Below are 25,801 nucleotides of genomic sequence, written 5' to 3'. Positions count from 1 at the left end.
TGTAGGATCTGCAACCCATGCCATTCCAATCTGTTCTGCACCCAATTGCAGGAGAAATGGTGGACGTTCAGGACCTAGGCAACGTTCTGGCCATTGAAGGCATCCAACTCGCAGAAGAAGAGTTCCAGGAAGCATTAAAAAATGCCCCGGTGGATGGTCAGTATGGGCTTCGGGAAAGGAGTTCTGTGAAACGGCCGAGATAATTTGCAAGCTCGGGTGGTCTGGCGTCCCGCCCCGGACAAACCCCACAATCTGAAAGTCGACGGTTCTGTAACAGAGGCATAGTAATGAAAATGTGCAGGGAATGCGCTGGTGAGCAGAGCGCGATCCTGCTGGCTGCAGGAGTTCTGCTTCGCCACTGCATTCTTCACAAGGAACGTGCTGGCAAAGCAGCACCCTGCAGGATTGAACCCAACAGCTGCTCTACAGCAAAGGAGTGAAGGGTACCATCCTACTGGCTTAGAGTGCGCTGGTAAAGCAGACTCCAGCAGGACTGAATCCTGCCATCCCCTCCTTCAGGTGACATCACCTGGTGATGTCAGCTGATGGAGAGGTGGGTATGGGGTTTTTTTTGGGGGGTGGCCTCAGGGGCCAACTTGGACTCCCCAGTAGGCCAAGATTGGCTCACAAGCCAGAGTTTATCCCTGTGCTAGAGGAGTAGGTACTAAGGAGGGGGTCTAGAATGTGGAGGAATCAGTTTCTCGTAACTATGGCAATTTTGAAAAATACCGAATATCATTTGAAGCACAATACAAATACTGTACATATGCAAAGAGGGAATTTGCGTACACTTCAGGGAACATATCCCGGCAGCTAGAGAAATAAACTCTAGGCCTGTAAATTCATCATGCCCCTTTACTTTCTTAAGGAAAGGTGAATAGTTGACTATTTACTGGGGCTTTCTTCTTTTTAAAAAAATTGTAGATATGTTGGAATTTAAGTTGGTGCTTTCAGCTTTTTATCTGAACCCACAAGGACTGGAACTGAGATTTTCTGATTGATGGACCTCTCTCCCAACATGTTTGCTGGTCTCCATTTAAATTTGGAGTGGTGCTGGATTTAGGGCAGTGCAAGTGGTCGCCCCCCCCCCCCCAGGGCGCCAAGCTGAGGGGGCACAAAATAATAATCATAATCGTAATAAAAAAATGTGTACAGATACCTATTGAGAAAATCCATAAAAAGTGACTGCGTGCCAAAAGGAATTATTGCGAAAATAATAAAGATTTAGAGGGGGGTGGGGCAATTTTTTTTTCGCTCAGGGCACCCTATTATCTGCCCCTGTTGGGAGCCTCATTGGGGAGTGAGGTCTCCTTCTGATTCTGAGATCTTTTTCCATCAGCTGAAGGGAAAGTGAACCTGGAAGAATTTATGAAACAGGTGAGAAAGAGCCAGCAACATCGCCAGAGAGGTGAGTCAATAAGATGTTTGAGAATGCACTGTGAGAGGGGAAGGGCCACACCACAGAAAAATGTTTGCTTTTTGTGCTCCATGTGTTTTGGAGCCAGAATTTTGAGATCCTGTAAAATATCAGTGTTTGGCTCATGAGTCTTACATGTCGTTCTGGACGGGAACAACTGTGTAAGGCACACAATAAAACATCAGTTTTTATTTATTTTTGTCTTCTGATTTTGCCGCAAAACCTACACTCATGTAGACTTGAAGACACTGCAACATCTCTAGGTCCTATTGTCACCTTCCACCCCTCTGGTTGTGCTTCACATACAGTGCTGGATTTACTTATAAGCTAAACAAGCTGTAGCTTAGGGTCCCACTCTCTTGGGGGCCCCCAAAAAATCTTAAAGGGCAAAAAACTATGTACATTTCCAAAATATAAGATAAAAAACCAATAAAATAAAACCTACATAGAGCAACAGTGTTTAGTGTTGTGTATGCTCCTACGATGTAAGTAATGGGCCCCGCCTGCTAGGCTGCTCCCTAAAATATCACTGGTTTGCTCATTTCTATGTATAGGGTGCCTACATTCTGCATGTGCAAATGGCTTTAGATACCTATTAGGTCCATAAATTACCATATAGCATATATTCAACACAAAAAACAACAACAATTTGTTGTTGACAAAGGACATCTGGACATATAAAGGGCCCCATTACCTTCAGTAGCTTAGGGCCTCATCAAACCTAAATCTGGCCCTGTTCACATAGAATCTAGGCTGATATCGCACAATTATTGGCTTATTTGTTATCCTTCCAAAATGTGATCTGCTCCCTTTTGCTATATTGGAAAAAACTGCTCTAAATTTATCTTTGCTTTTGTTTTAACTATGGTTTAAGATTTGCTGACAATAAACAAGGCATAGTTAAGTTGCAGGGCAGAGTTCATGCACAAAGCTAAACTGTGGTTTAATAAACCATAGTTTAGAGTTACAATATGTGCAAACCCAGTGAATAACTGGGTTCTCATTTAGTAGGGAAGAGCCACAATATAGAGAGAGGTCTAAATGCCACTCTGGAAAAATGCTTCTGGACAATGGATGCTTTAGTAGCACTCCATCTTTGCTGTTCTGATTTAAGCTACGTGTGGAAAATAATTCTGCTTCTAGACATCGGTTGTCCAAATAAAATCCTGTGGCGGGAGGGATTTTCATTGGGATCAGTGTGCAGGGAAAGGCTTAAATAATCTCCCCTTCCCTCCACTTCTAATCATGATCCCTCCTTTTTGTATTTTGATAAATTTGGGTAAAAAGAAAGAAAAGAAAGGATATGAAGGTAGTGCTATTTGGAAAGAGAAAGGTTGAAGTGAAAGAGTTGATTCCTATAGAGGGGAGCAGGAAGAAGAAGCAGCTAAAAAACAATCTATACAGGCCATAACAACCCAGAAAACTATTAAATAGCTGTGAGAAGGGTTAATGGAATGTGTTTCTCCCTTTCGTCCTGCGTTTGTGCTGCTTCAGAGTCTACAGCCCCTTTGGTAAAACTAGAAAACAAAGCAAAGACTGGAGAAATAAGCCATTGTTTGTTTGATAATCTGTGCGACAACTCAGGATTATCTTGTGGTTTGTTAAACAAACCCTGGTTTTAGTGTTATGTGAATTTGAGTGTTCTCTTGTCTATCCATCCCCTCGCTGACTCCATTCCCCTTTTGCCCTGCAGAAGAAGAAATTTCTGTTCTGGATCTTGGATCCATTCTGGCCCGCAAGGGCTTCTTTTTGAGTGACAAAGAGCTCCAGGAAGTCTTGGCGAATGTGGATGTGAATGGTCAGTATTTATTATTCAAATGCTTATCCCTACTTTCCATACAGTGGTGCCCAAAGCAGCTAAAAACAAATAAAGCAACCCTATAACATACCAAACAATATGCAGAATATCTGATGCTCAGACTGTGGAGTTTCATTCTGAGTGAACTGAACCTATAAAAATACTCGCAAGGCAATTAGCACCCAACCATTGAGTATTTTTTCCATTGTAGGGTTTAATCTTCTTATGCTAGGAGGCAGATTTGCACATCTGGTCTTAAATCACAAACAAGAGTACACATGTCCTCTGATGTGTACACTAAAGGTTAGCCTCAGAACTGTTATGTACTGAGTTGAATAGGATCCAAAATGCAGCAGTCTGATTGGTCCTAGAACAATAGGATTCAGAATGCAGCAGTCTGATTTGTCCTAGAACAATGCAGCAGTATGATTGGTCTGCAGGAGCCACCCAATCCAGCTCCAGATGGAAGTGAATCCACAACCTGATTGGCCTACAGGAGAATTCTGGAATTAGCCAATCACGTGCAGCCCATTGTGTAAATAATGTATATAAAGCAGATACTTTGGGGAAACTTCCATTCCTCCTCACCACTATAAGCTGAATAAAGAGCATGAAATCCACTCTGACTCTGAGTATATTTCAAGGACAGTGAATTTTTAGCCTAAAAGCTGGCTGGTAACCAATGAACCTCTTTCAAAAAGCAGTGTAATGTTCTCCAGTGGCCAGTCCTGGACAACAGCCATGCTGCCATGTTCTTGACCACCCAAAGGGTCTGTAATGTTTTCAGGGGCAATGATTTAAATGATGACAGTGGCTATGGGACCAGTCTATTGCTGTTTCTTTTTCTCTACATTACAGAGGATGGAACTGTAAACCTCAGTGAATGTCTCAAAGAAATCCAAGCGCTCCGAGGGTTGTCATCAACCAGTAAGTTGAGAGCCTTAAAACCAATCACATTAACAAATCCATTGTTTGAGGTGTGTGGGGGTGGGGTGGTCTGGACATACCAATAGGTTACTGTTCTATTTGTGGACTCTATATGTGGCACAGTTTTCATATGACCCTAGACATAGTTCTGCTCAGTAGAGTTGATTCCAACATTCAGATATGAGCCATTGGGTACTGAATATTCAAGCAGTTCAAAGGCATGTGGAAACTGGTCACAAATGTATTGCAGATGTGAAATTGTAGACTTGCGGAAAAATGAATACAATCATTGTCAGGGACAGGTGAGTAATAACTCGCAAGGTGCCAGTGAAGTTAACTATTCAAAGAAACAAAACAGCTCAGGTCTAATGAGCCCAGTTACTCTCTGCAGTAGATGTTGTCCCAATAAGACAGTTGCGAGGACTAAAGGTCCCTGTCTTCCCATAGTTCCTGAAGCCTTCTCTTCCCCTAGGTCCCTCCCCAGCATGGGACGTGGGTGGCGCTGTGGTCTAAACCACCGAGCCTCTTGGGCTTGCCAATCAGAATGTTGGTGGTTCAAATCCCCACGACGGGGTGAGCTCCTATTGCTCTGTCCCAGCTCCTGCCAACCTAGCAGTTCAAAAGCACACCAGTGCAAGTTGATAAATAGGTATCGCTGCAGTGGGAAAGTAAACGGCGTTTCCATGCGCTCTGGTTTATGTCATGGTGTTCCATTGCACCAGAAGCGGTTTAGTCATGCTGGCCACATGATCTGGAAAGCTGTCTGGACAAACACCGGTTCCCTAGGCCTGAAAGTGAGATGAACGCCCAAACCCCATGTTCACCTTTGATTGGACTCAACCGTCCAGGGGTCCTTTACCTTACCTACCTAGCAACTTGAGGCTCCTTCATCTTGTCTCTCTTTGCTCCTCCTTCATTTCTCTCTTGGTGGAAGTCTTCAAGCAAAGGCTTCTGGACAGCTCTAGCTCTGAATTTCCTGTGTTGAGAAGAGGGTTGGACCATGATTCTAGAATTCTAGAATTCTGTGACTAGCAGCCCCAGAATCCCTGGAGGGAAACGGACACTATGCACATCATTTCTGCCAGGGAGAAGTCCCACCTTGACCTTTGTGGGGCTTTCTCCCTGGTAGAAATGATGCACATAGTGTTAGTTTCCTGCTGGGGATTTTGGACCTGGTAGTTCAGGTTCCCGGCAGGAAAAGACGCTCTGCCAGGACCTGCAGAGGTCCTTTGCTGCATTCCCATGCTGTCCCTTCATGTGCACTCTCTGAGTAGTTATATGGGACACTCACAAAATCTCAACCCTTTTGAGGAGAGCATTGCACAGCGAGGACAGTGTTGTGACCTTGAGCACGTTTTGCACAATTCTTTGGGCGTTCGACAAAAGGTTGTTGCCAACACTGTCGCCTCTTTTGCAGAGAGAAGGGTTGCTATCGAAAACTTGGAGGAAGTCTTGGATGAAATGGGCATCCAGTTGACCAACAAGCAGCTGTATGAGGCGTTGAAATGTACTCCGATTGACGGTTGGTTTCTTTGATTCTTTGGTTTCTTTGATTCTTTATATCTGGCTGCTGCTGAGTGCTAGACGAGCTTGATTTAATTCAGCAAGGCAACTCTTCTGATCAGTTTTGTTTATGAAAGGTTGGGGGAACAGTCAAATTACTTGTGCTGCAGCCACTGCTCAAAGGCACATGGCAAAATGAACCTGAGGGGACAACCAAAAATAGCTGTGGGTGCATCCTTCAAAATCTGCATTACATATAGTTTAATCCTCATGTACAAAAACGACAATGGTTAACAGTGGCTTCTGGACAGGAGCATGGGAGACACACAACATGAAGGACACCACTCTGAAACAGGAGTGAAGGCATGTTCCTTAGATGTACTTCGGCTGCAAAGCTCATCATCTCTGACCATTGGTCATGGTGGCTACAGCTGATTGAGGGGGCACAGGTTCCCCACTCCCTGCTACCCACCTCCACGTAAAAACTATGAAAAATATACAGAAGCACCGATTTTTATTCATAGTGGCAAGGTAGTTGATCTTCACCTGTGCCAAGTCAAAATATGGGGTAGGGGACTTCCTTGTGACTGCCTCTCCCTGGTCAGCAGGTAGCCTTTTGGGAAGGAAAAAATAAGAAATAGAAGAGTCAGTGTTCCAAATAGAAGAGTCAGCATTGCTACTGATGCCACTCCCACCACAGATCGTTTTTGCCCCATAGCTGGTAACATGTGGGGGTTGCAAAGTTCCTCAGAGGGTTGCAACTCAAGGCCCTGCCAGTTGCTTGATCCCTGCCCAGTCTGCTTTGGTCTCTTGGGTTTTTTGTTGGCTTTTAAAACTGGTTATTCTTAGGGCAATTTTTTAAATTATGCATAGGCATGTCCGCTTGTTGTTTATTCAGATAGGTCAGGGTTTCCAAAACGTGGGTCTCCAGCTGTTTTTGGACTACAACTCCCATCATCCCTAGCTAGTAGGACCGGTGGTCAGAGATGAATGGGAACTGTAGTCCAAAAACAGCTGGAGACCCAAGTTTGGGAAACCCAAAGATAGATATTAAGATTTTAGGACTAATGCATGTGCCACTGGGGGAGGAGAAGAGTTTTTGGCCCAATTTGTGCCCCTCACGTTGGCATGTTAAGAAGGTGGGTTGAGCTTGAGAGCTGTCTCTGTGCCAAACCAATAGGGAAACTGCTATTCTGGCTCCCGCTGCTGCCACCTTCTGAGCCGCTTAGCACTTTTGTGTCTCGTTCACAACTTCTTTTTGTTCCTTGCAGCGGATGGGACAGTGGACGTGGAAACATTTAAGAGAGGGGTGCATTCGGTTTTGTCAAGCCAGCAGACTGGTGAGCTGAACCGTGAACCGTAATATTGAAAGAGGGGTGGTTACAATGCAGTTGGGTTAAGAAATTATTATTAAAAACACCGATCTTTATTCTGTGCACATGGATCATGACAACAAATAGTTAATAAAGAACTATAGCGCTCTTCTGACATTCTGGAGCCTCAAAATGGGGAAAGGGAGGAGCCTTTGGACCAAACTACGTTTCGTGAATAACATGGGAAATATCTGGAATTTACTTTACACAATGGAAGTGATGGATACAAATTGCTACTGAGTGCCCCCCCCCCTTCTGTTCAAGGCAAAATGGTGGATGTCAGCAAACTGGATTCTATCCTGGGTGCTATGGGGCTTCGCTTAACTCAGATGGAAGTTCAGGAGGCTATCAAAAGGACAATCAATAGTGAGTATGCATCACTGGGTTCACCGTTGGATCATGTCCCTGGAAAGTCCTCACAGCCACCAATGCTTCACACCTGATGCTCAAGCTGCATACATATTCCATGTTCACGTTCTTTTTAACTTTGGTAACCCAAAGCAGCCAGGAGCAGGCTGTGAATCGGTATGGCAGAAAGGAGGGAGGCTGGACTATAGCCCTTTCCCCCTGTTCATTTTTTTCAACTCAAAATTCTCCTCGTTGGGCTGCTTTTCACCCTCAGGGGGAAAATATATCTTCATCATCTCTTTCTCCCATGTTTAGAAAAGGAACTCAGAGAGGGTGCTTTGAATTTTTGCAGGGTGGGGACTACATAAAGCCCAGGGACGGGGGGTGGAATAATCAGCCACTCATTGCCCATCCTCCTTGTAATTAGGACGCTTTTTCCAGGGTGCTTTTCATGTGTAACTGCCTTTTCTCCTTCATGGACATTTATGGAAGGTCCCCATGTTGTCAGCATCACCATCAAATTGCAATTCTCCCATATTTTCTCACAACTGCTTTCATCTTCCAGGAAAGACAGTGGTACCTTGGTTGTCGAACGTAATCCATTCCGGAAGACCGTTTGACTTCCGAAACGTTCGACAACCAAAGCACCGAGGGCGTTCTCCAAAGTCAATGGAGAAAATTGAAAAACATGCAGCAGAAGCCATTTGACTTCCGAAAAGCGTTGGAAATTGGAAGCAATTACTTCTGGGTTTTTGGTGTTTGAAAACCGAAACGCTCGGTTTTCTGAGACGCTCGAAAACCGAAGTACCGACAGCATATGAATCAATATAAGAATTCATCCAGGGATATGGTGGGGGAAGCATCAGCATGGGTCTCTCTTCCCCATCCCAGTTAATCTTTTTGCCTTACAGAGGATGGTACTGTGAATATGAAAGACTTCATGTGGGCCATTCAAGACCTCCCCAGTATTCAGGGTGAGTTTTCACCTTCACATGGAAAATGGAGAGGCAGTGGTTATCTTCCAGATTAAGCCTTGCAAGCTTTTAAACCCACCCAGGCCCTTAAGGTGGGTCTGCCTTGACCCCAAGCGTTCTTCTCCCAGCTATGGTGCCATGACTCCTCACCACCACCTCTCTTCCTTCTAGCCAGAGTACGTTCAGGGCCGTCTTACCCATAGGCACTAGGGGTGTGGGGCACCCAGGCGCCAGGCTCTCAGGGGCGCCAGGCGGAGAGTCCGGGGCTGAGAGTTGAGTCCGGGGAAGAGCCCGCCCATCAGTTGGAGTGCCGCAGCAGGCTCTTCTGCTGCAGGCGGCTCTGTGCCGCAGGTTCGGGGGCAACTGAGCCAGCAAGACGCTGAGGTGGCCAGCTCCTCCCTCCTGCGCGCCCGGGACTGGGCAACCGGGGGCGGGGGCGCTGGGTGGATCGTTGCACCCCGGCGCTGCATATGCTTAAGACAGCCCTGAGTACAACATTGCATGTTCATTGATGCCACTCGCTCTGTGGACCAGGGAGGATTTGGGAACAGAAGGGTATTTTTCCTTACTGGAAACCACAGGCATGATAAGAAGAATCAAATCTGGGCAGGGCGGGGCAATGTAAAGCCCCGTTTTCAATCTTCATGAGGACTGCAGGCATTTCAAGGAAGGCAGAACAGAAAGCATCCACTGACACATTGTATTGCCTCTGTTTTTCCTCTCAGTAGGGTGGACAGATGCAAAAGAGGACTGGGCCCCATCATGCACCTTTAAAAGATGTGCAGAGAATGGTATTTGGGCAGATGGAATTTATGTGGCAAGCTATACCTGTTGAATTTCCCACTTTTGTGTGACTATTAAAGGCCCAGGAGCCCTCTTGCATCTGGCCATCTTATCTCCTAACTATGCTAGTCAGAGCTGCTGAAACTGGGAAAAGGAATAATGTACAAAAAAAGGGGGGGAATTGATTAAAAGGGAGGAAGTAGAAATATCCACTCTTGGAGCAGGAAGCTGAGGATTAAAACTGATGTACGGCTACAGTCCAAGGCGCATGTAGTTGGAATAAAAATAGGCATTACTTCTGATGGGTTGTAAATATGCCACTGCCAGTGGCATAGCATGGGTTGCCAGCTCTGGGGCCATGAGAAGCGGTGGGTGGGAGGGAAATGGACAGAGTGCAAATGCACATTCAATTGCCAAACAGCGTCCATGTCACCACGAAGATCGCAGCCCCAGAGATAAGAAAAGAAGAGTTGTTCCGTTGTCTAGAGAGGTCACTTCCTGGTTTGTATGGAGCCCAGCGATGGAAACACACAGCTGTATTGAGGCAACACCAGATGTTGAAATTTTGCTCCCCCTAACAATTTTGCGCCTTGGGCAACTGCCCCTATGGCACGCACACACACCCCTGCTATGCCACTGACTACCACACATTTAAATTTACTGTTTGTAAACTGAGACAGAAAGCTAATTGATGCTAGACAGTTCCGTGAATAACTTTTGATCTCGTGCATCCAGTGTACAACACCGGAAACACAATGGGTGCGTCCAGGCTGCCACTATTTTGGGGTTGGGAATGAGTCACATGCTGGCAAATTTAGGTTACACAGTTAAAGTTGATTAGGAACTTTTGAACAACAAACTTCCTTCCTACCCTAAACGAAACTTTTTTCAAAACAAAAAAAATTCCTTCCAGTAGCACCTTAAAGACCAACTAAGTCAGTTCTTGGTATGAGCTTTCGTGTGCATGCACACTTCTTCAGATACACTGTGTATCTGAAGAAGTGTGCTTGCACACGAAAGCTCATACCAAGAACTGACTTAGTTGGTCTTTAAGGTGCTACTGGAAGGAATTTTTTTTGTTTTGACTATGGCAGACCAACATGGCTACCTATCTGTAACCGAAACTTTTTTATATAAGAAGGAAAGTAACAGGAAAATGCAGTGGAAAGCTGTAATGTTGTCTAACCTTCCCCCAGACTTTGGACAAACAGGTCATATGGAAGTGTCCGAAACCTCTTTCTTTCTCTTCCTCACTTCGGATTGTGTTTTCAAATTGTGAGCTGTGAGGCATAAGGTGGAACAGAAATCTAGATCACTGGTCTGAGTTTTGCTGCATTAACTTGCTCTTGCAGTGTGGTGTAGTAGTTAAGAGCAGTGGACTCGTAATCTGGGGAACCGGGTTTGCTTCCCCGCTCCTCCACATGCAGCTGCTGGGTGACCTTGGGCTGGTCACACTTCTCTGAAGTCTCTCAGCCCCACTCATCTCACAGAGTGTTTGTTGTGAGGGAGGAAGGGAAAGGAGAATGTTAGCCGCTTGAGACTCCTACGGGTAGTGAGAAAGTGGGATATCAAATCCAAACTACTACTACTACTACTACTCTTCTTCTTCTTCTTCTTCTTCTTCTTCTTCTTCTTCTTCTTCTTCTTCTTCTTCTTCTTCTTCAGTGTTCTTCATTTGTAAAACGGGGTATTAATAATTATTGTTGTGGGACCAAATGTGGCACCAGATGGGAGTTTTCCACAGTTTAATATGGTGAAACATCTATTGCTTTTCCTTTAAAGATGAAAAAGTGGATATTAGCGACCTGGACACTGTCCTAGGTGGCATGGGAATCTTCTTAACGCAGGAAGAACTGGAGGAAGCACAGAAGATTGCAATGATGAATGGTGAGTGTGTCCCACGGTCTTCTCATCTTCATTAGACCATGGAACTAAGAGTTCTAAAATATGATTCCCCAAACCTTCACATCTGCACATCACACAGGTTGATGCAGCCGTTTAGTCTACAGTCTGGATGACTCTCTCGTGGCACATCCATCGACAACTCTCTGATGGGATAACAAGGCCACAAATCCTGCCCAAGTCCTTAGAGTCCACCCATCACCCACCATACTCTAGCACAGACGTACTCAACCTTAGGTCCCCAGATGTCTTAGACTACAACTCCCATCATCTCTGACCACTGGTCCTGCTAGCTAGGGATGATGGGAATTGTAGTCTAACAACATCTGGGAGTCCAAGGCTGATCAAGGCAGTTCCATAGGTTTGCCATTCATTCTGAATTTTTAATAAAGCAATTCATATTTCGGGAGATCTGTCCATTATTATGTGGTCCGTTATTATAATATTTTCTACAGACTACTGTGAACAAATAGATTTCAGTCACTACTGCCTTCAGTTTCAAAAGGCTGTTTTCAAGGCAATATTTTGGGCCTTGCCCTTTGGAAACTTGTATCAACCCTTACATATCAGTTGGCATTCAGAGGGTGAGGCAGATTGCCTGTTTTTAGCTGAGCTAAGGCTATTTTATCTGTTCTTGTTTTTTCGAATGACTGTTGTTTTATAACGGTCTGTATTTTTATTTTAAGTTACCAGTACTTTAAATGGCAGAGCTTGTTTTAATTGGACACACACACACACACACACACACACACACACACACACACACTTTCTCTCTCTCTTTCTGTCTATCACAAAACACACACATACATACACAAACACTTATATAATATATGGCATATGGCTACTGACTGGGCCAACCCAGTCAGATGAGCAGCATATAAATAATATTTTTTATTATTATTACTTGTTGCTATAATCTGTCTTGGGGAATCTGTTCCTCCATGTTAGTGAGGTAGAAATGTGGTTTATGTTTATATTCTATGCACTTTTAAAATGTGTTTGGGGGGGGCTATTGGGTTGTTGTTTTTATTTTTATTATGTGTTTTGTGGTTTTATATCTTGATTTTATTCTGTGAACCCCTCTGAGACCCCCGGGTATAGTGTGGTATATAAATTCAATAAATAACAATAGCAATAATGTTTGTGAAGAAAGCTGCAATGCAGTTCTTTAAGAGGCATTTTTCCTTTTAATCTGGAAGGAAGCCGTGTAAGGCTGTGCTGTCCCCCTTCTTTCTCTGCAATGGGGTTTTTAAGTACATTGGCCTTTCTCAAGTCCTTCTCTCTCTTTGCCTTGCAGAGGACGGGACGGTGAATTTGAAAGAGTTTGTAAGGGCTTGCAATGTCACTCTGGCCCGCTCTGAGATGGAGGGTGAGTTTCTTGTTGTTGTTTTACCTTTGGTGATGGAAATATAGAAGCAACAGATTGGGGAAAAGCCCATTTCTTGGACTTGGTAGCTTTGCAGTCTATGGCAGTACTTAGTGCCCTCCCAGCTTTCTTGCCTCACTTCTGTTCTACAGCCTCCAAGAGACTCTTTTTGGCTGAATAGCAGGGTAAAATGCTAATAATAATAAAAATAAAAAGAATAGTTCATTGCCACATAACTGCCCCACAAACAAATCCGGACAAATGCTCAGTAGAGACTCAGCATAGTCTATCCTTTGGAAGGAAGGCTAGGATATAAATTTAATCAAGGAAATACAGTGGTTACAATCGCTTCAGGTTACAAACTCCACGTAACCCGGAAGTAGTTGCTCCAGGTTGTGAACTTTGCCCCAGGATGAGAACGGAAATTGTGCGCTGGTGGCAGTGGGAGGCGCCATTAGCGAAAGTGCGCCTCAGGTTAAGAACAGTTTCGGGTTAAGAACGGACCTCCGGAATGAATTAAGTTCGTAACCCGACGTACCACTGTAAATACAACACCGTGTACGTTTTGTGCAAGTAAATCAGAATGAATGCTGAATAAACAGGTTTTCTGGAGAGAGGTCCACGCATTGTTTGCCATCGGGGGTGTTCCTGTCTACCACTGACGGTTTATGCAAATCTCCTTTTCTTCACAGGAACATATGTGGGTAAAAAGTTACATGCAAAGTCCATCAGGTTTCCAAAGGTGACAGAGAGGCACCACCAAGAGGCACCAAGCAGGTTAGTCAGGGCTAACGAATGCAAGCTCCCTCTACCTAACTGCAGGGCCCTGCCCCACATCTCTGGCTTTTCTGAGAGCCCCCTGACCATCAGGAAAAGGGGGTGCAATGGCAAAGAATAGTAAAGGTAATGGGACCCCTGACCCTTAGGTCCAGTTGTGGTCGACTCTGGGGTTGCGGCGCACATCTCGCTCTATAGGCCGAGGGAGCCGGCATACAGCTTCTGGATCATGTGGCCAGCATGACTAAGCCGCTTCTGGCGAGCCAGAGCAGCGCATGGAAATGCCATTTACCTTCCCGCCGGAGCGGTACCTATTTATCTACTTGCACTTTGACGTGCTTTTGAACTGCTAGGTTGGCAGAAGCTGGGACCGAGCAACGGGAGCTCACCCCATTGCGGGGATTTGAACCGCCGACCTTCTGATTGGCAAGCCCTAGGCTCTGTGGTTTAACCCACAGTGCCACCCACGTCCCTAATGGCAAAGAATAGGAGCCTTGCGCAAGCACCCTGCGTTGGATGTGGCCCGTTATCTTAACTCTGGTCTTAATGTATTTACCGCCTTATTTAAATGAACTACAAGTATTGACATGAAAATAGTATGGGAAAACTGATCTGTATGGTTTTAGTGGAGGATAGATCCTTCTTGATTTTTGGAATGACCGTTATCCCCCTTTAATCCCAAGTTGCCTGCCTCTTCTTAAGTTCCAGTACCTTATTCATTCCATTAATGGATTCTCAAATGAATGACAATTTTAAAAACAAAACAAAACAAAACCCAGACAACCTGCTCTTGAAAGCTCAATCGGAGCAAACCTCAATTTGTGGAAAACCCAAACAGATGATGCAGCTTTTAAAAGTGGGCTTTCGCAGGGGAAAAAAATTAAATAAAAAAATGCTCAGACACAGGGCATTAAAGCAGAGATCTCTGCTCAGGAAGAGCAGGGCAAAATAATAATAATAATAATAATAATAATAATAATAATAATAATAATAATAATTGTATCCTGCCCATCTGACAGTTTCCCCAGCTACTCTGGGCGGCTTCCAACAAAGATAAAAAATACATTAAAAGTTAAGTTTGGAGAAGCCGTGAGTTGGCTAATCGACGTTGTGCTTCTTTCTTTGTATTTTTGGCAGAATTCAGTATTCTGAGGCTCCCAGTGATATGGGCAAATCCAGAGCAGCAAGGAACCTGACCAAACCACAACTGGCAGGTAATTCTCCTGTTTGCAAAACATAATTCATAACATAATTCTGGGCTATCCAATCTGGAACACCTTCAGATATGGTGGACCATATATGACTCCCATTTTTCCTCACCATTGGCCATGCTGGCTGAGTCTCATGGGAATTGTAGTTCTTAACATATGGAGGGTACCACATTGGCTACCCCCCGATGCAACTGTTAAGTCTTCTTAGGACCCTGGAGACAACCTACTCATAGGTCTGAAAGGTCTGTAGATTCTTCTGCTATGGCCAATTTATACTACAAACCCAAACAGCTCTTTTTTATTTTGCTCAGAGGTTGGGAAGGTCAAGACCAGAGAGGTCCTAGGTGTGGAATGTTGGACTTGAGTGACAGCTTTATATCCCACAAACCTGGATCTGAATCATATTAACACTGGGCCCATCACCTCCTGGCAAAAAGAAGGGGAAGAAATGGAGGCAATGAGAGATTCTTGGGCTCCATGATCACTACAGATGGTGACAGCAGTCAATAAATTAAAAGACGCCTGCTTCTTGGGAGGAAAGCAATGACAAACCTAGGCAGCATCTTAAAAAGCAGAGACATCACCTTGCCAACAAAGATCCGTATAGTTAAAGCTATGGTTTTCCCAGTAGTGATGTATGGAAGTGAGAGCTGGACCATAAAGAAGGCTGATCGCCGAAGAATTGATGCTTTTGAATTATGGTGCTGGAGGAGACTCTTGAGAGTCTCATGGACTGCAAGAAGATCAAACCTCTCCATTCTGAAGGAAATCAGCCCTGAGTGCTCCCTGGTAGGACAGATCGTGAAGCTGAGGCTCCAATACTTTGGCCACCTCATGAGAAGAGAAGACTCCCTGGAAAAGACCCTGATGTTGGGAAAGATGGAGGGCACAAGGAGAAGGGGACGACAGAGAACGAGATGGTTGGACAGTGTTCTCGAAGCTACCAAGCATAAGTCTGACCAAACTGCGGGAGGCAGTGGAAGACAGGAGTGCCTGGCATGCTCTGGTCCATGGGGTCAGGAAGAGTTGGACACGACTAAACGACTAAGCAACAACAACTTTACTTTCAGATTCATTCAGGTTTACAGAGTTGTTCCTGAAGGCAGGCTTAGGTTACATAACAGATAAACTATATACTAGATAGTAGCAAGTCATGCGAAGACTGCATCCAAGCAGTTACCAGTTAACACTCCTAGCAGCAACCGACCAACCAATCAACAAAACTGCCTTCAGGAACAACGCTGTAAAGCTGAATGAATCTGAAAGTAAAGTAGTTTATGTTAATATGATTCAGATTCATGTGTGTTTTCTTTAAGAGGAACAGAAAGGGATTATCAACCAGGAAGGTATAATTACTGATAGGACTCAAACAAGTTAGCAACCCGCTTGTCGCTGCATAAACTCAAACAGGGGATCATTTAAACTCTGCTAAATTATATAAATGTTCCCACACGCTTCCCAATATCATTTGTTTTGATTTGTTTCACAAATGTATTTTACTGAATTTTAAAATACAAATTCAGTTATAAGAGAGAAGGATTAAACATACAGACAAACAAGCTAGGGAAATGCAAGCAAGAACATACACGCATTCCATGAAAGACTTGCAGCGGTCAATATCATCATGAAACAATTTCAAGGATTGTAGCAAAGCAATGGTAGATTAATCAGTCAATGGAGGGACACAATCTAGACAAAGTTAGTACAGATTCATTTTTATTGAAAGCAATGAAACTTGCTATTTAGACCACTGGTCTTCAACGGGTGAGCTGAAACCCTGCTGAGTCACATCCTTATCTAAGGCGGGGGTGCAATAGTTGCAGTTACACCATACAAATATACAGGTGTTTTCCCAACCCCATTACACAGGGGTTATGTTCTGGGCCCCCGCACACATAAATGAAAGTGTGAGCCATGAGGACTCTCCAGCAGCTCTCTCCCGCCACTTCTGGGTTTGTATCAAATTATTTGTTTCCCAGCGCTGCACCTATATGCATTTGCGCTCGAGTTGGTCACACGTAAGTGGGGAGAAGTCTGTGTGGTAAATAATTAAATGGTTCCCCAAATGCATGTCTGTGTTAAAGGTGGGTTCTGGGTCAGAGAAACTTGAGGACCACCGACTTTGCTAGTGAACTAAGGATAGGATTTTATGTAAACATGGGGTTTCGAATACAGAGGCAGAGGTGGGGAGTGTTCATAGGAGAAATTTGGTGCTTAGTCCTTTTCACGGATTCTCTCTCTGAGCAAATCATTTTTTGGTCTCCCCCTGAGTCTTCCCTCTTCTTTCCCCCACCTCAACCTTCTGTCCAGCATTCCGCAATGCTTACGATTCCTTCAGCAAGGACTTTGATGGAACCATTGACCTTGGAGCCCTGCAGAGCACGGCCTATAACCTGGGAATCAACTTAACCGAGGAGGAAGCCTTTGATGAGCTGGTGTACGCAGACACAGATAGTGAGTTCTGTCTGCAGCTGAAGCAAAATATTGGGGGGGGCACCTCTCTTTTGGGTGGGGTGGGCAGCTCAGAGACGAGGGGAAGCAGGAGCAGCTGGCCGGAGGACTTCCAAGGAGAGGGGAGAGGAGGCTGAGGGAACACTCCAGGAGGGGTGGAGATGGGCGAGGTATAAATATATTATTATTATTATTATTATTATTATTATTATTATTATTATTATGTGTTCAATAAAGGGTGAGAGGCTGCCAGCTCTGCAGGCAAGGGGTGACATAACTGGGCTCCTCAGCCCCACAGGGGTGCTGCAGAAAAATGTAGTTGGTTAATGGAGCCATGGGGTCAAAAAGGTTGAAACCCTCTGTTATAATTTAGCGTTACTTGACATTTTCAGAAGGTAAAAGCAAAATCATTGGTTTTCCGAAAGCAGTTTATGTGCTTCTTCATCAAACTTACCAAGCTAAATGTGGTCCAGTCACAAATATAAAAGCAGATTTGAATTTCTCAGACCCAAAAACTGAAGAAATTTGCAAAAAAATCTCGTCTCCTAAAATGACATAAACATACCCTTCTCCAGCATGTGCAGAACTGAGTCACAGAATACAAGTGAATGAATGGAAGTCTGAGAGTGACAAGGTTGCCCAGCGGCAACTACTGTTAGGAGTAAGGCATTATTGTGATTCACTGTCTCAGGCCGACTAATCAGCTCTTTATTTTGTGTGTGTGTGTGTTGTCCTACAGGAGATGGAAAGGTGAATTTCACAGACTTCCTTAACATCATCACAGACAGCAACCGCTTCATCCAGGCCGTAGGTGAGATCAACCGTGTTGTCATTTAGGGTAACATCAAAGAAGCGTTTGCAAACTTTGTATGAAAAATCGCGTTGGCAAAAACGTAGCTCCACAACGCCATCTGGTGCCACAGCGTTATAATGCGTATAAAACGCTTTTTCTTTACCAATTTAGCCGAGTCCTAGGATTGATCCCTGCTCTCTCTGTATGGACTCTGCAGCATCTTGGGAGTTTCTGTGGGAAAGTGTCTTTAGCTACACAAGGCTAATTTGCTGGTGGTGGCCATTAAGATGAATATCTGAGGCTGAAATATACTCAGAGTCGGGAGTGGATTTCATGCTCTTTATTCAGCTCATAGTGGTGAGGAGGAATGAAAGTTCTCCCAAAATATCTGCTTTATATACATTATTTACCCAAGGGGCTGCACGTGATTGGCTAATTCCGGGATTCTCCTGTACGCCAATCAGGTTGTGGATTCACTTCCATCTGGAGCTGGATTGGGTGGCTCCTGAGGACCAATCATACTACTGCATTGTTCTAGGACCAATCAGACTGTTGCATTCTGAATCCTATTGTTCTAGGACCAATCAGACTGCTGCATTTTGGATCCTATTCAACTCAGTACATAACAGAGGTGTTGTTGTAGTTGTTGTTTTCTGGATTAAAATTGGAGCCACTCACCTCTCCTTCCTTTCCCCAACTGCAGCAGTTATAGCCATGGCTTGAAAGGGGGGAGGAAATGGGAGCTTCTCTAATTGCTCTGTATCCCCCCCATTCCTCTCAGCCCCCAGGAAAGGTGACATGGAGACTGTTGACGCCCGAGGGATCTTGTTATTTGAGCTTTTGTCAAAGCTTGTGGAGACTTCTATGCTGCCAAGGAAAACCACTGTGAATATTGTCAGGTGAGAAACTGGGGCAGGGTATGTGTGTGATTGATTGATTGATTGATTGATTGTTTATTTATATATTAGGGAGCCAGTTTGGTTAGAATGCTGGTTTTAGGAGATCAGTATTCAGATCCCTGCTCAGCCATGAAACTCACTGAGTGTTGTTTTTTTTTTTTGTATTGTTTATTTGTTTGTTTACTACAAAAAATATTGTAATATACGGTAACGTTAATTGCGAGGAATGGAATGTGAATTTGAAATAACTGGGAAAGTAATCAGCAAGAAGCGGAAACTATGGACACATCGACGCTAGAGTGCAGAAAACGATTTGGCAAAAAAGAGGAAGGAAGGAAGGAAGGAAGGAAGGAAGGAAGGAAGGAAGGAAGGAAGGAAAGAAAGAAAGAAAGAAAGAAAGAAAGAAAGAAAGAAAGAAAATGTCTCTTTCTTGAGTCATTCATTCATGTGTTGGTTCATTGGCTAGCAGTTTCTGGCCTGCAGTGGGGCAACGGCTCTTAGGTGAACAGCTCTCCTTGGAGGAACTGTGGGATAGACATTTTGGGTTACTGGTTCAATGAAGTTTGGAGTTTTTAATTCCCCCACTTTCAGATGAAGGGTGTGCAACCTCTCACATATCCAGTGGAGTTTTCATTGCCTCAGGACCTTAGCTAGATTTCCAGGCTCATCCCTAGTGAACAAACAAGAAAATATGCAGTAAAGATAAGCCTGTATGATATGCAACAGTCCACACAAGTAAAATATGTTTTCCTATGTATAATATTCAAGTCCACGCAAGTAGCCTGGGACTACAGAGTTCAGTTCCTTCACATTCTTTAACGTTTGTCTCAGTGTTGTTCCTTTGCTTGCCTCCTAGCTACTACCGGCAAAAGTTCCTGGAATCTACTGGCAAGAAAGCTTGGCGCTCCGATAGCATTACTGAGGGCAAGTCTGCTCAGAAGAAAGGTCCCATGAAAAAATCCAAATCCACCTCCCTGTCTGCTTTTGCTGGCGCTGCCCGTATCTGCGTCATGAAAGACAAGGAGTTGGAGGAGTATGTGGAACAGCTCCGAGGTGAAAAACGCCTGTGTAACCAGTTTATGGCCGATAAAAGTAGCTGCTAAGAACAAAGTTGGGTCTGTCAGAGAGAGGGGTTCAAAAAAAGATTCTTAGCACACTGACGATTGGTACGAAGCACATTAAAACTTGGTTAGATTTTACATCTGTCCTTCATCCACCTTTAAACAAACGTTCTCCATGAAAATACTTAGGCTAAAATAAATCACAGACACTTGGCTTTGCAAATAAGTAATGATTTTACTTACAGAGGTTTCCGCAATTACAATAAAGAAGTCTCCACCCATTGGCTGTAAAAGTAAGGAAGAAAAGGTTCCAAACAATTTGAAAAGAAAAGTACTTGGTTTCATTACAAAAAAAAAAGAACTTGGTTTCATTACAAAAGAAATCATGTAGCATTTGCATTTGCTAAGCTATTCAGGCTGTAGATATGTGGCTACTTACTTCTTCCAGGAAGGTCCTCCAAGGTAACTTGAGCTCATTTCTGGCTCACATTAACCCTTTCATGTATGCAAGTGTCATTACCACAGGGTCATGTACTGGGAAACAGGAAGTGTTGGCCGTGAAGTGCTGTGCTGACCACTAGCAATCCTGCTCTGGTTTTGCTTTACTGTGAGAACTAGTTTTGGGGTCAGGTTCTCATATTCTCAGATAAGCCATTCCTCCTTTTTTCGGTATTACTATTTTACTAAAAGAATTTTGATTATAAAGAAATAAAGTGATACAGAAGAGAAGAACGAGAAAAGAAAAGAAAAGAAATGTGAGGAAAGAAACAATATACAGTGGTACCTCAGGTTAAGTACGTAATTCGTTCCGGAGGTCCGTTCTTAACCTGAAACTGGTCTTAACCTGAAGCACCACTTTAGCTGATGGGGCCTCCTGCTGCCACCGCGCCGCCGAAGCATGATTTCTGTTCTCATCCTGAAGCAAAGTTCTTAACCTGAAGCACTATTTCTGGGTTAGTGGAGTCTGTAACCTGAAGCGTATGTAACCCGAGGTACCGCTGTACAAAAATGCACTGTAATGTACTCCCATAGATTCTTATATAAATATATACCGTATTTTTCACTCTATAAGATGCACCAGACCACAAGGTGCACCTAGTTTTTGGAGGAGGGAAACAAGAAAAAAATATATTCTGAATCTCAGAAGCCAGAACAGCAAGAGGGATCCCTGGGCAGTGAAAGCAGCAATCCCTCTTGCTGTTCTAGCTTCTGGGATAGCTGCGCAGCCTGCATTCACTCCATAAGACACACACACATTTCCCTTTACTTTTTAGGAGGGAAAAAGTGAGTCTTATAGAGCAAAAAATATGGTATATTATTATCCTAATACATATGTAGCATTGTTAGGATGTGGTTAGCTGGAGAAGGGCATAACTCTGTTGCTGTTGATTTACGTGTAATGCACATAGATGGCGCTATGCATTTATTATTATTATTAATTGATTGCATTATTATCCTACCCATTCCTCCAAGGAGCTCATGGTGGTGTCAATGGTTCTCCCTTTCCTCGTTTAATCCCCACAACCACCCTCTGAGATGGGTCAGGCTGAGAGGCAATAAGTGACCCAAGGTCCCCCAGTGACCTTCATGGACGAGTGGGGCTTTGAACCCCGTTCTCCCAGGTCCTAGTCCAATACTCAAACCACTACACCACGCTGGCTCCACAGGGTATAAGAGGACAGGTCTGTGCCCCAAGGGACTCAACATATAATTTGTTAACTGGATTAATGGATGCACAGTTCGGTTCCATGCATTCACACTTTGTTACAGCAGTATATTAGGCCTAGGGGTTGGTGCTATAGGCTTTGTAGAAAAGGTGGGTTTGGGGGAGGGATTTGATGCAAGGGGGAAAGGGCAGGGTTATTTGAGGGGGCAGGAGACCTCCCCACAGCCCCATGGCCTTCCTGCTCAATCCAGACCTAGCTTTGCTTCCCTCCTACCTCAGGAACTCCCTTTCCTAATGTTTGGTTCCCTTTTTCCTTTCCTGTTTTGCCAGAAAAAATCGCCCCATCAGAGAGCCCCTATTCTCAGGTGCCCATCTTCCCCTTGATCCCCAACCAAGATGGCCTGACGCCAGGAAGGCCAAAGAAGAATCTCCAGAAGCTGGAACAGCTGAGGAGGCAGGAACCCCTCTCCTCTTTTGAGGACCACTTCTTCCATAAGAAAAGATGGCTAAAGCAAGAGGTGAGAGCAAGACACCCTCTGCACCAGGCTCAGGCCTAGCAGCTGTTTCCAACACAATGAAACTCTGGAATACACATTAGTCTGTGTTCCCCATTTTCAAGGAACAAGAGGTTCCAGCACCTCCCAGTTTACTTTTGTTTGGATTAGTGGGCACTGTAGATTTACGTCAGGTTGTTGTTGTTTAGTCGTCTTAATCATGTTCGACTCTCCATGACCCCATGAAGTAGAGCATGCCTTGGAAACTCTCACTTTCTTCTCAAAGCTACTCCTTTTTTATCTCCATGGAGTTTTCTTGGCAAAATACTGGAGTGGTTTGCCAGTTCCTTCTCCAGGTGGATCACATTTAGTCTAAACTCTTGGCTATGACCTGTCCGTCTTGGGTGGCCCTGCACGGCATAGCTCAGATCTTTTTGGAGTTATTCAAGCCCCTTCGCCATGACAAGGCAGTGATCCATGAAGGGGTTACGTCACCTTATTTCCCCCAAATACAGTACAGACCTAGATGGATTGATTTTTTTAAAAAAATATATGAAACAGATCCTAATGATTTTTGTTCATTGCCAATCACACCCAGCTAAGTCTTACTAGATCTCAATCTCTATAATTCAGAACTAATCTTTTTGCTGAGCACTAATACATTTGCATGGGCATCTTCCCAAATTGGGGGGTGGGAATGTGCTAACACTTTTTGTGCTGCCAGTCAGAGGCGTGCAGGGCGCAATATTGAGAGGGGGAACAAACAGGCACCCCTCACAGTAGGCTCCTTCATTTGAGCCCTGCTTTGCACCAGAAGGAGCCACACCTTGGCTGCGGTGCTTGTGCCTGGCGCAACAGCTCTGTCCCCGTATCAGGCCACCCACCCTCCTTTGCTGTGAGGCACCTTGTGCCCAGCTACAATAGCTGAGCAGCAAAGCTGCCACCTGCTCTCCACGGCCAGGTCAGGCCTGACCATGCTGCAGAGAGTAGGAAGAGAGGGGGCAGCAGTTTCCTCACCCCTCTCCTACCCTGAACTGTGGTGTGTGGGACTTAGCTGCCGCTGCTGGTCTTTCCAGGCTTGATGGTTAAGATTTCGTTTTCTTTCTCCTTTCCTTTCTTTCATTCTTTTCTGTACAGCCTAAATCCAACAAGCCCAAAAAGCTTTCCCTCACTCTCACACCACAGCTGACACATGGAAAGCGGCGTTTTACTTTCGACAATCTGGAAGAGATCCGACGGGAGGTATGCTAGTCTCTCTCTCTCTCTCTCTCTCTCTCTCTCTCTCTCTCTCTCTGTGTGTGTGTGTGTGTGGTAGTGGTGGTGGTGTTGATTTACCAGCAAACATAGAAAAATGCAAACAGGAAAAAGGAAACGTATAGAAATGATAACAAGATCCCCAAAGCTGTCCACCTGCCCACATTCCCTGCAACAATATAGATTATAAAAAGACCAGGAGTTGCCAAAAGATTTCCACTCTAGTATACTGCTCCATAGATGCTCATGCGTTGAAGGTGGGCAATAAGCCGTGTTCTTTAGTCCTTACATGAGAAAGAAAATCATCCCAAATGAACCAACGAGAGGTTAAGGGCCAACACACTTCAGTAGGTCGGGTTCTGTCTAAGCCACATGTCCATATTGTGGAATCCTAACATGTCCAAGTAGAATGGAACTTTCTCCTGGCAGAGTGGCAACAGGATTGCTGTCCAGGTCCCGCCGAAATCAATGGGGCTTCAGCTGGATCCATGGCTAACTTGCTCCATCGATTTCAGTAAGCTGCAGTGAGCACAGTCTATGTATGTTTGGCAGCCTTTCTTCCTTCATATCTTCCCCCAGTTTGTGGACAGTGTGCTGTTGGAGCCTGCAGGGGGACACAGTGGCGAGGCAGGGCTAGAGCACACTCTGCTCTATATAGAGGGAAGAATGCCTGACTAGGGAACGCCGATTAACTTCCCGCCTGCATAAAATTTCCCTTGCCGTTAGCCATTACAGTGGTACTTCTGGTTGCGAATGGGATCCGTTCCGGAGGCCCATTCACAACATGAAAAGAATGCAACCTGCAGCGGTTGTGATTCGCCGCTTCTGCGCATGCGCATGACATCATTTTGCACTTCTGCGCATGGGGTTAAACCCGGAAGTAACCCTTTCCGGTACTTCCGGGTCGCCGTGGGACGTAACCTGAAAGAACGTAACATGAAGCGGACATAACATGAGATACGACTGTACTGTTCTGACAGCTTCATCTCCCTTTCCAACCTGTCTCCCGCTCAGGTGAAGAAAGCAACAGACGCCTACCGGATGGCAATTGCTCTCCGTGAGCGCAACAAGTCCCTGAAACTCTGGAAGAGAGTGCGCGGCGCAGAGATTGGGCTGGACTCAGGGAACCCCAGTTTCTACCAGACCTTCTCCACATACTCCTGGTCGTGGAACGTCTGCCAGGAACTACTGACGCCCCGAGAACTCCAAGAATACGACAGGAAAACGTATCAGGACAGCTGCCGGTCATCCGCTGCCGGGGAAAAGCTAATCAGGGCAGGCGGGAGGCATAAAGGAAGCAAGAAGTAGCCCCCCCAGATGTTGCTTACTGTGGCATCCTCCTCTTTCACCGGAGGGCGCTCCGTAGGATGATCTCGGGCTGGCATCCGGGACGCAACTCCCATGTTGGGAAATGCAGGGCTTCACCTTTGTACACTGGCAAAATACAGTGAGAAATTAAGGTAGAAAAGGCAAACCTCCTGTGTCGTGGCTTCTGCTTTTCTCCTGTTCCTGAGTCTTGCCCAACTAGGAGGGAAAGGGAAAGCAGGAAGAGGGTGGGGGAAGCATTTGATCTTGACTGCCAAGAGCCATTTCGTGATTCATACAGAAGTTTTCTGATCTGCATTTTTACAGCATCTCCATAGATTCCCCCACCTCTCGTAAACAAATAGGGATCCACTTTTAGACTGAACTTTAAGCAAACCCTGATGTTCTGAATTTCAAACTTTGGGATTTCCACACAACCCTTTGCAAGAAATTCCCGCAACTCAATCATCCCGATTCATTTATATTGAGAAGTACTTAGAATCATAGAATCCTATTGTACAAGGGGATGGGCAGAACTCCTACCTTGTTAATCCTTCCTACAAAACTGTGAAGTGAGCCATTGTTGCTCTTCTTATTTTGCTGATGAGAAATTATGCCTTGTATATATTCTCAACCACAGGCTAGGCAAAATAATTGCTTTTTCTCTAGGAATGAGTCTCAGAAAAGGGGGGGGGAGCTGCAGTCCTTGGATAACAGGGAGAGAGAGACCTTTGTGGTGGGAGAGAGGCCAGAAAAGACTAGGACCTGAGGACACCTGAAGGAAAGAATATGTTCTATAGCCATAGTCCATGATGCTCATTTGTGTCGCTCCAGCAGTCCTTGCTTTGCTGAGGTTCTCCTTTAGGTGAATGAAATCTTTTTGGGCATCATCAAAATGGAGGAAAGTATGAAGCATTGAGACATAGATGGCAGCAAGGAGTCATGCCCCCCAAATCTAACTCAGCCATATTTGAAAGTTGAGTGCACCACACAAATCTGAATTTTACAACCTAGGTAATTTATACAAAGCAACACGTGTATGTTTTTGCACAATTTAGGTTGTATACACATTACTGCTTAACTCTGGCTCCACTGCACACCTGCTGCTGGTATTTGAAGCCCAGTATACACATAGGATCCTGAAGCTGAGACTCCAATACTTTGGCCACCTCATGAGAAGAGAAGACTCCCTGGAAAAGACCCTGATGTTGGGAAAGATGGAGGGCAAAAGGAGAAGGGGACGACAGAGGACGAGATGGTGGGACAGTGTTCTGGAAGCTACCAACATGAGTTTGACCAAACTGCGGGAGGCAGTGGAAGACAGGAGTGCCTGGCGTGCTCTGGTCCATGGGGCCACGAAGAGTCGGACACGACTAAACGACTAAACAACAACAACAACATACACATAGGGTTGCCATATTTCAAAAAGTGGTAATCTGGACACAAATGTAAAGGTTTTTTTTGTTTTCCCAAAGTTGTTGAGCTTTTTATGGCAAAAT

The 25,801-nt window shown here is 44.8% G+C and overlaps 1 protein-coding gene across 5 annotated transcripts in view; it reads left to right on the top strand.

The window, feature by feature from the left end:
* The window catches only part of LOC310829902 (uncharacterized protein), a 122,868-nt gene extending 98,397 nt beyond the window's left edge, over nucleotides 1–24,471 (top strand). For all 5 annotated transcript variants that reach the window (XM_083708916.1, XM_083708915.1, XM_083708919.1 and 2 more), the window contains 19 exons: nucleotides 52–156; nucleotides 1,340–1,408; nucleotides 3,111–3,215; nucleotides 4,074–4,142; nucleotides 5,560–5,664; nucleotides 6,917–6,985; nucleotides 7,283–7,384; nucleotides 8,278–8,340; nucleotides 10,906–11,010; nucleotides 12,323–12,394; nucleotides 13,084–13,168; nucleotides 14,306–14,382; nucleotides 16,690–16,833; nucleotides 17,570–17,641; nucleotides 18,405–18,522; nucleotides 19,379–19,575; nucleotides 21,580–21,767; nucleotides 22,881–22,985; nucleotides 24,012–24,471. In XM_083708916.1, the coding sequence (XP_083565042.1) occupies nucleotides 52–156; nucleotides 1,340–1,408; nucleotides 3,111–3,215; nucleotides 4,074–4,142; nucleotides 5,560–5,664; nucleotides 6,917–6,985; nucleotides 7,283–7,384; nucleotides 8,278–8,340; nucleotides 10,906–11,010; nucleotides 12,323–12,394; nucleotides 13,084–13,168; nucleotides 14,306–14,382; nucleotides 16,690–16,833; nucleotides 17,570–17,641; nucleotides 18,405–18,522; nucleotides 19,379–19,575; nucleotides 21,580–21,767; nucleotides 22,881–22,985; nucleotides 24,012–24,305 (2,144 nt within the window). In that variant the 3' untranslated portion in view covers nucleotides 24,306–24,471. The remainder of the gene's footprint in view (nucleotides 1–51; nucleotides 157–1,339; nucleotides 1,409–3,110; nucleotides 3,216–4,073; nucleotides 4,143–5,559; nucleotides 5,665–6,916; nucleotides 6,986–7,282; nucleotides 7,385–8,277; nucleotides 8,341–10,905; nucleotides 11,011–12,322; nucleotides 12,395–13,083; nucleotides 13,169–14,305; nucleotides 14,383–16,689; nucleotides 16,834–17,569; nucleotides 17,642–18,404; nucleotides 18,523–19,378; nucleotides 19,576–21,579; nucleotides 21,768–22,880; nucleotides 22,986–24,011) is intronic.
* Nucleotides 24,472–25,801: the final 1,330 nt, after the last annotated feature.

Source organism: Podarcis gaigeae, assembly GCF_964106915.1.
Source record: "Podarcis gaigeae genome assembly, chromosome: 13".
In the NCBI taxonomy this organism is placed as follows: Eukaryota; Metazoa; Chordata; class Lepidosauria; order Squamata; family Lacertidae; genus Podarcis; species Podarcis gaigeae.
Note: the sequence above shows the minus strand (reverse complement) of the source record. Positions and strands in the feature narration are given on the sequence as shown.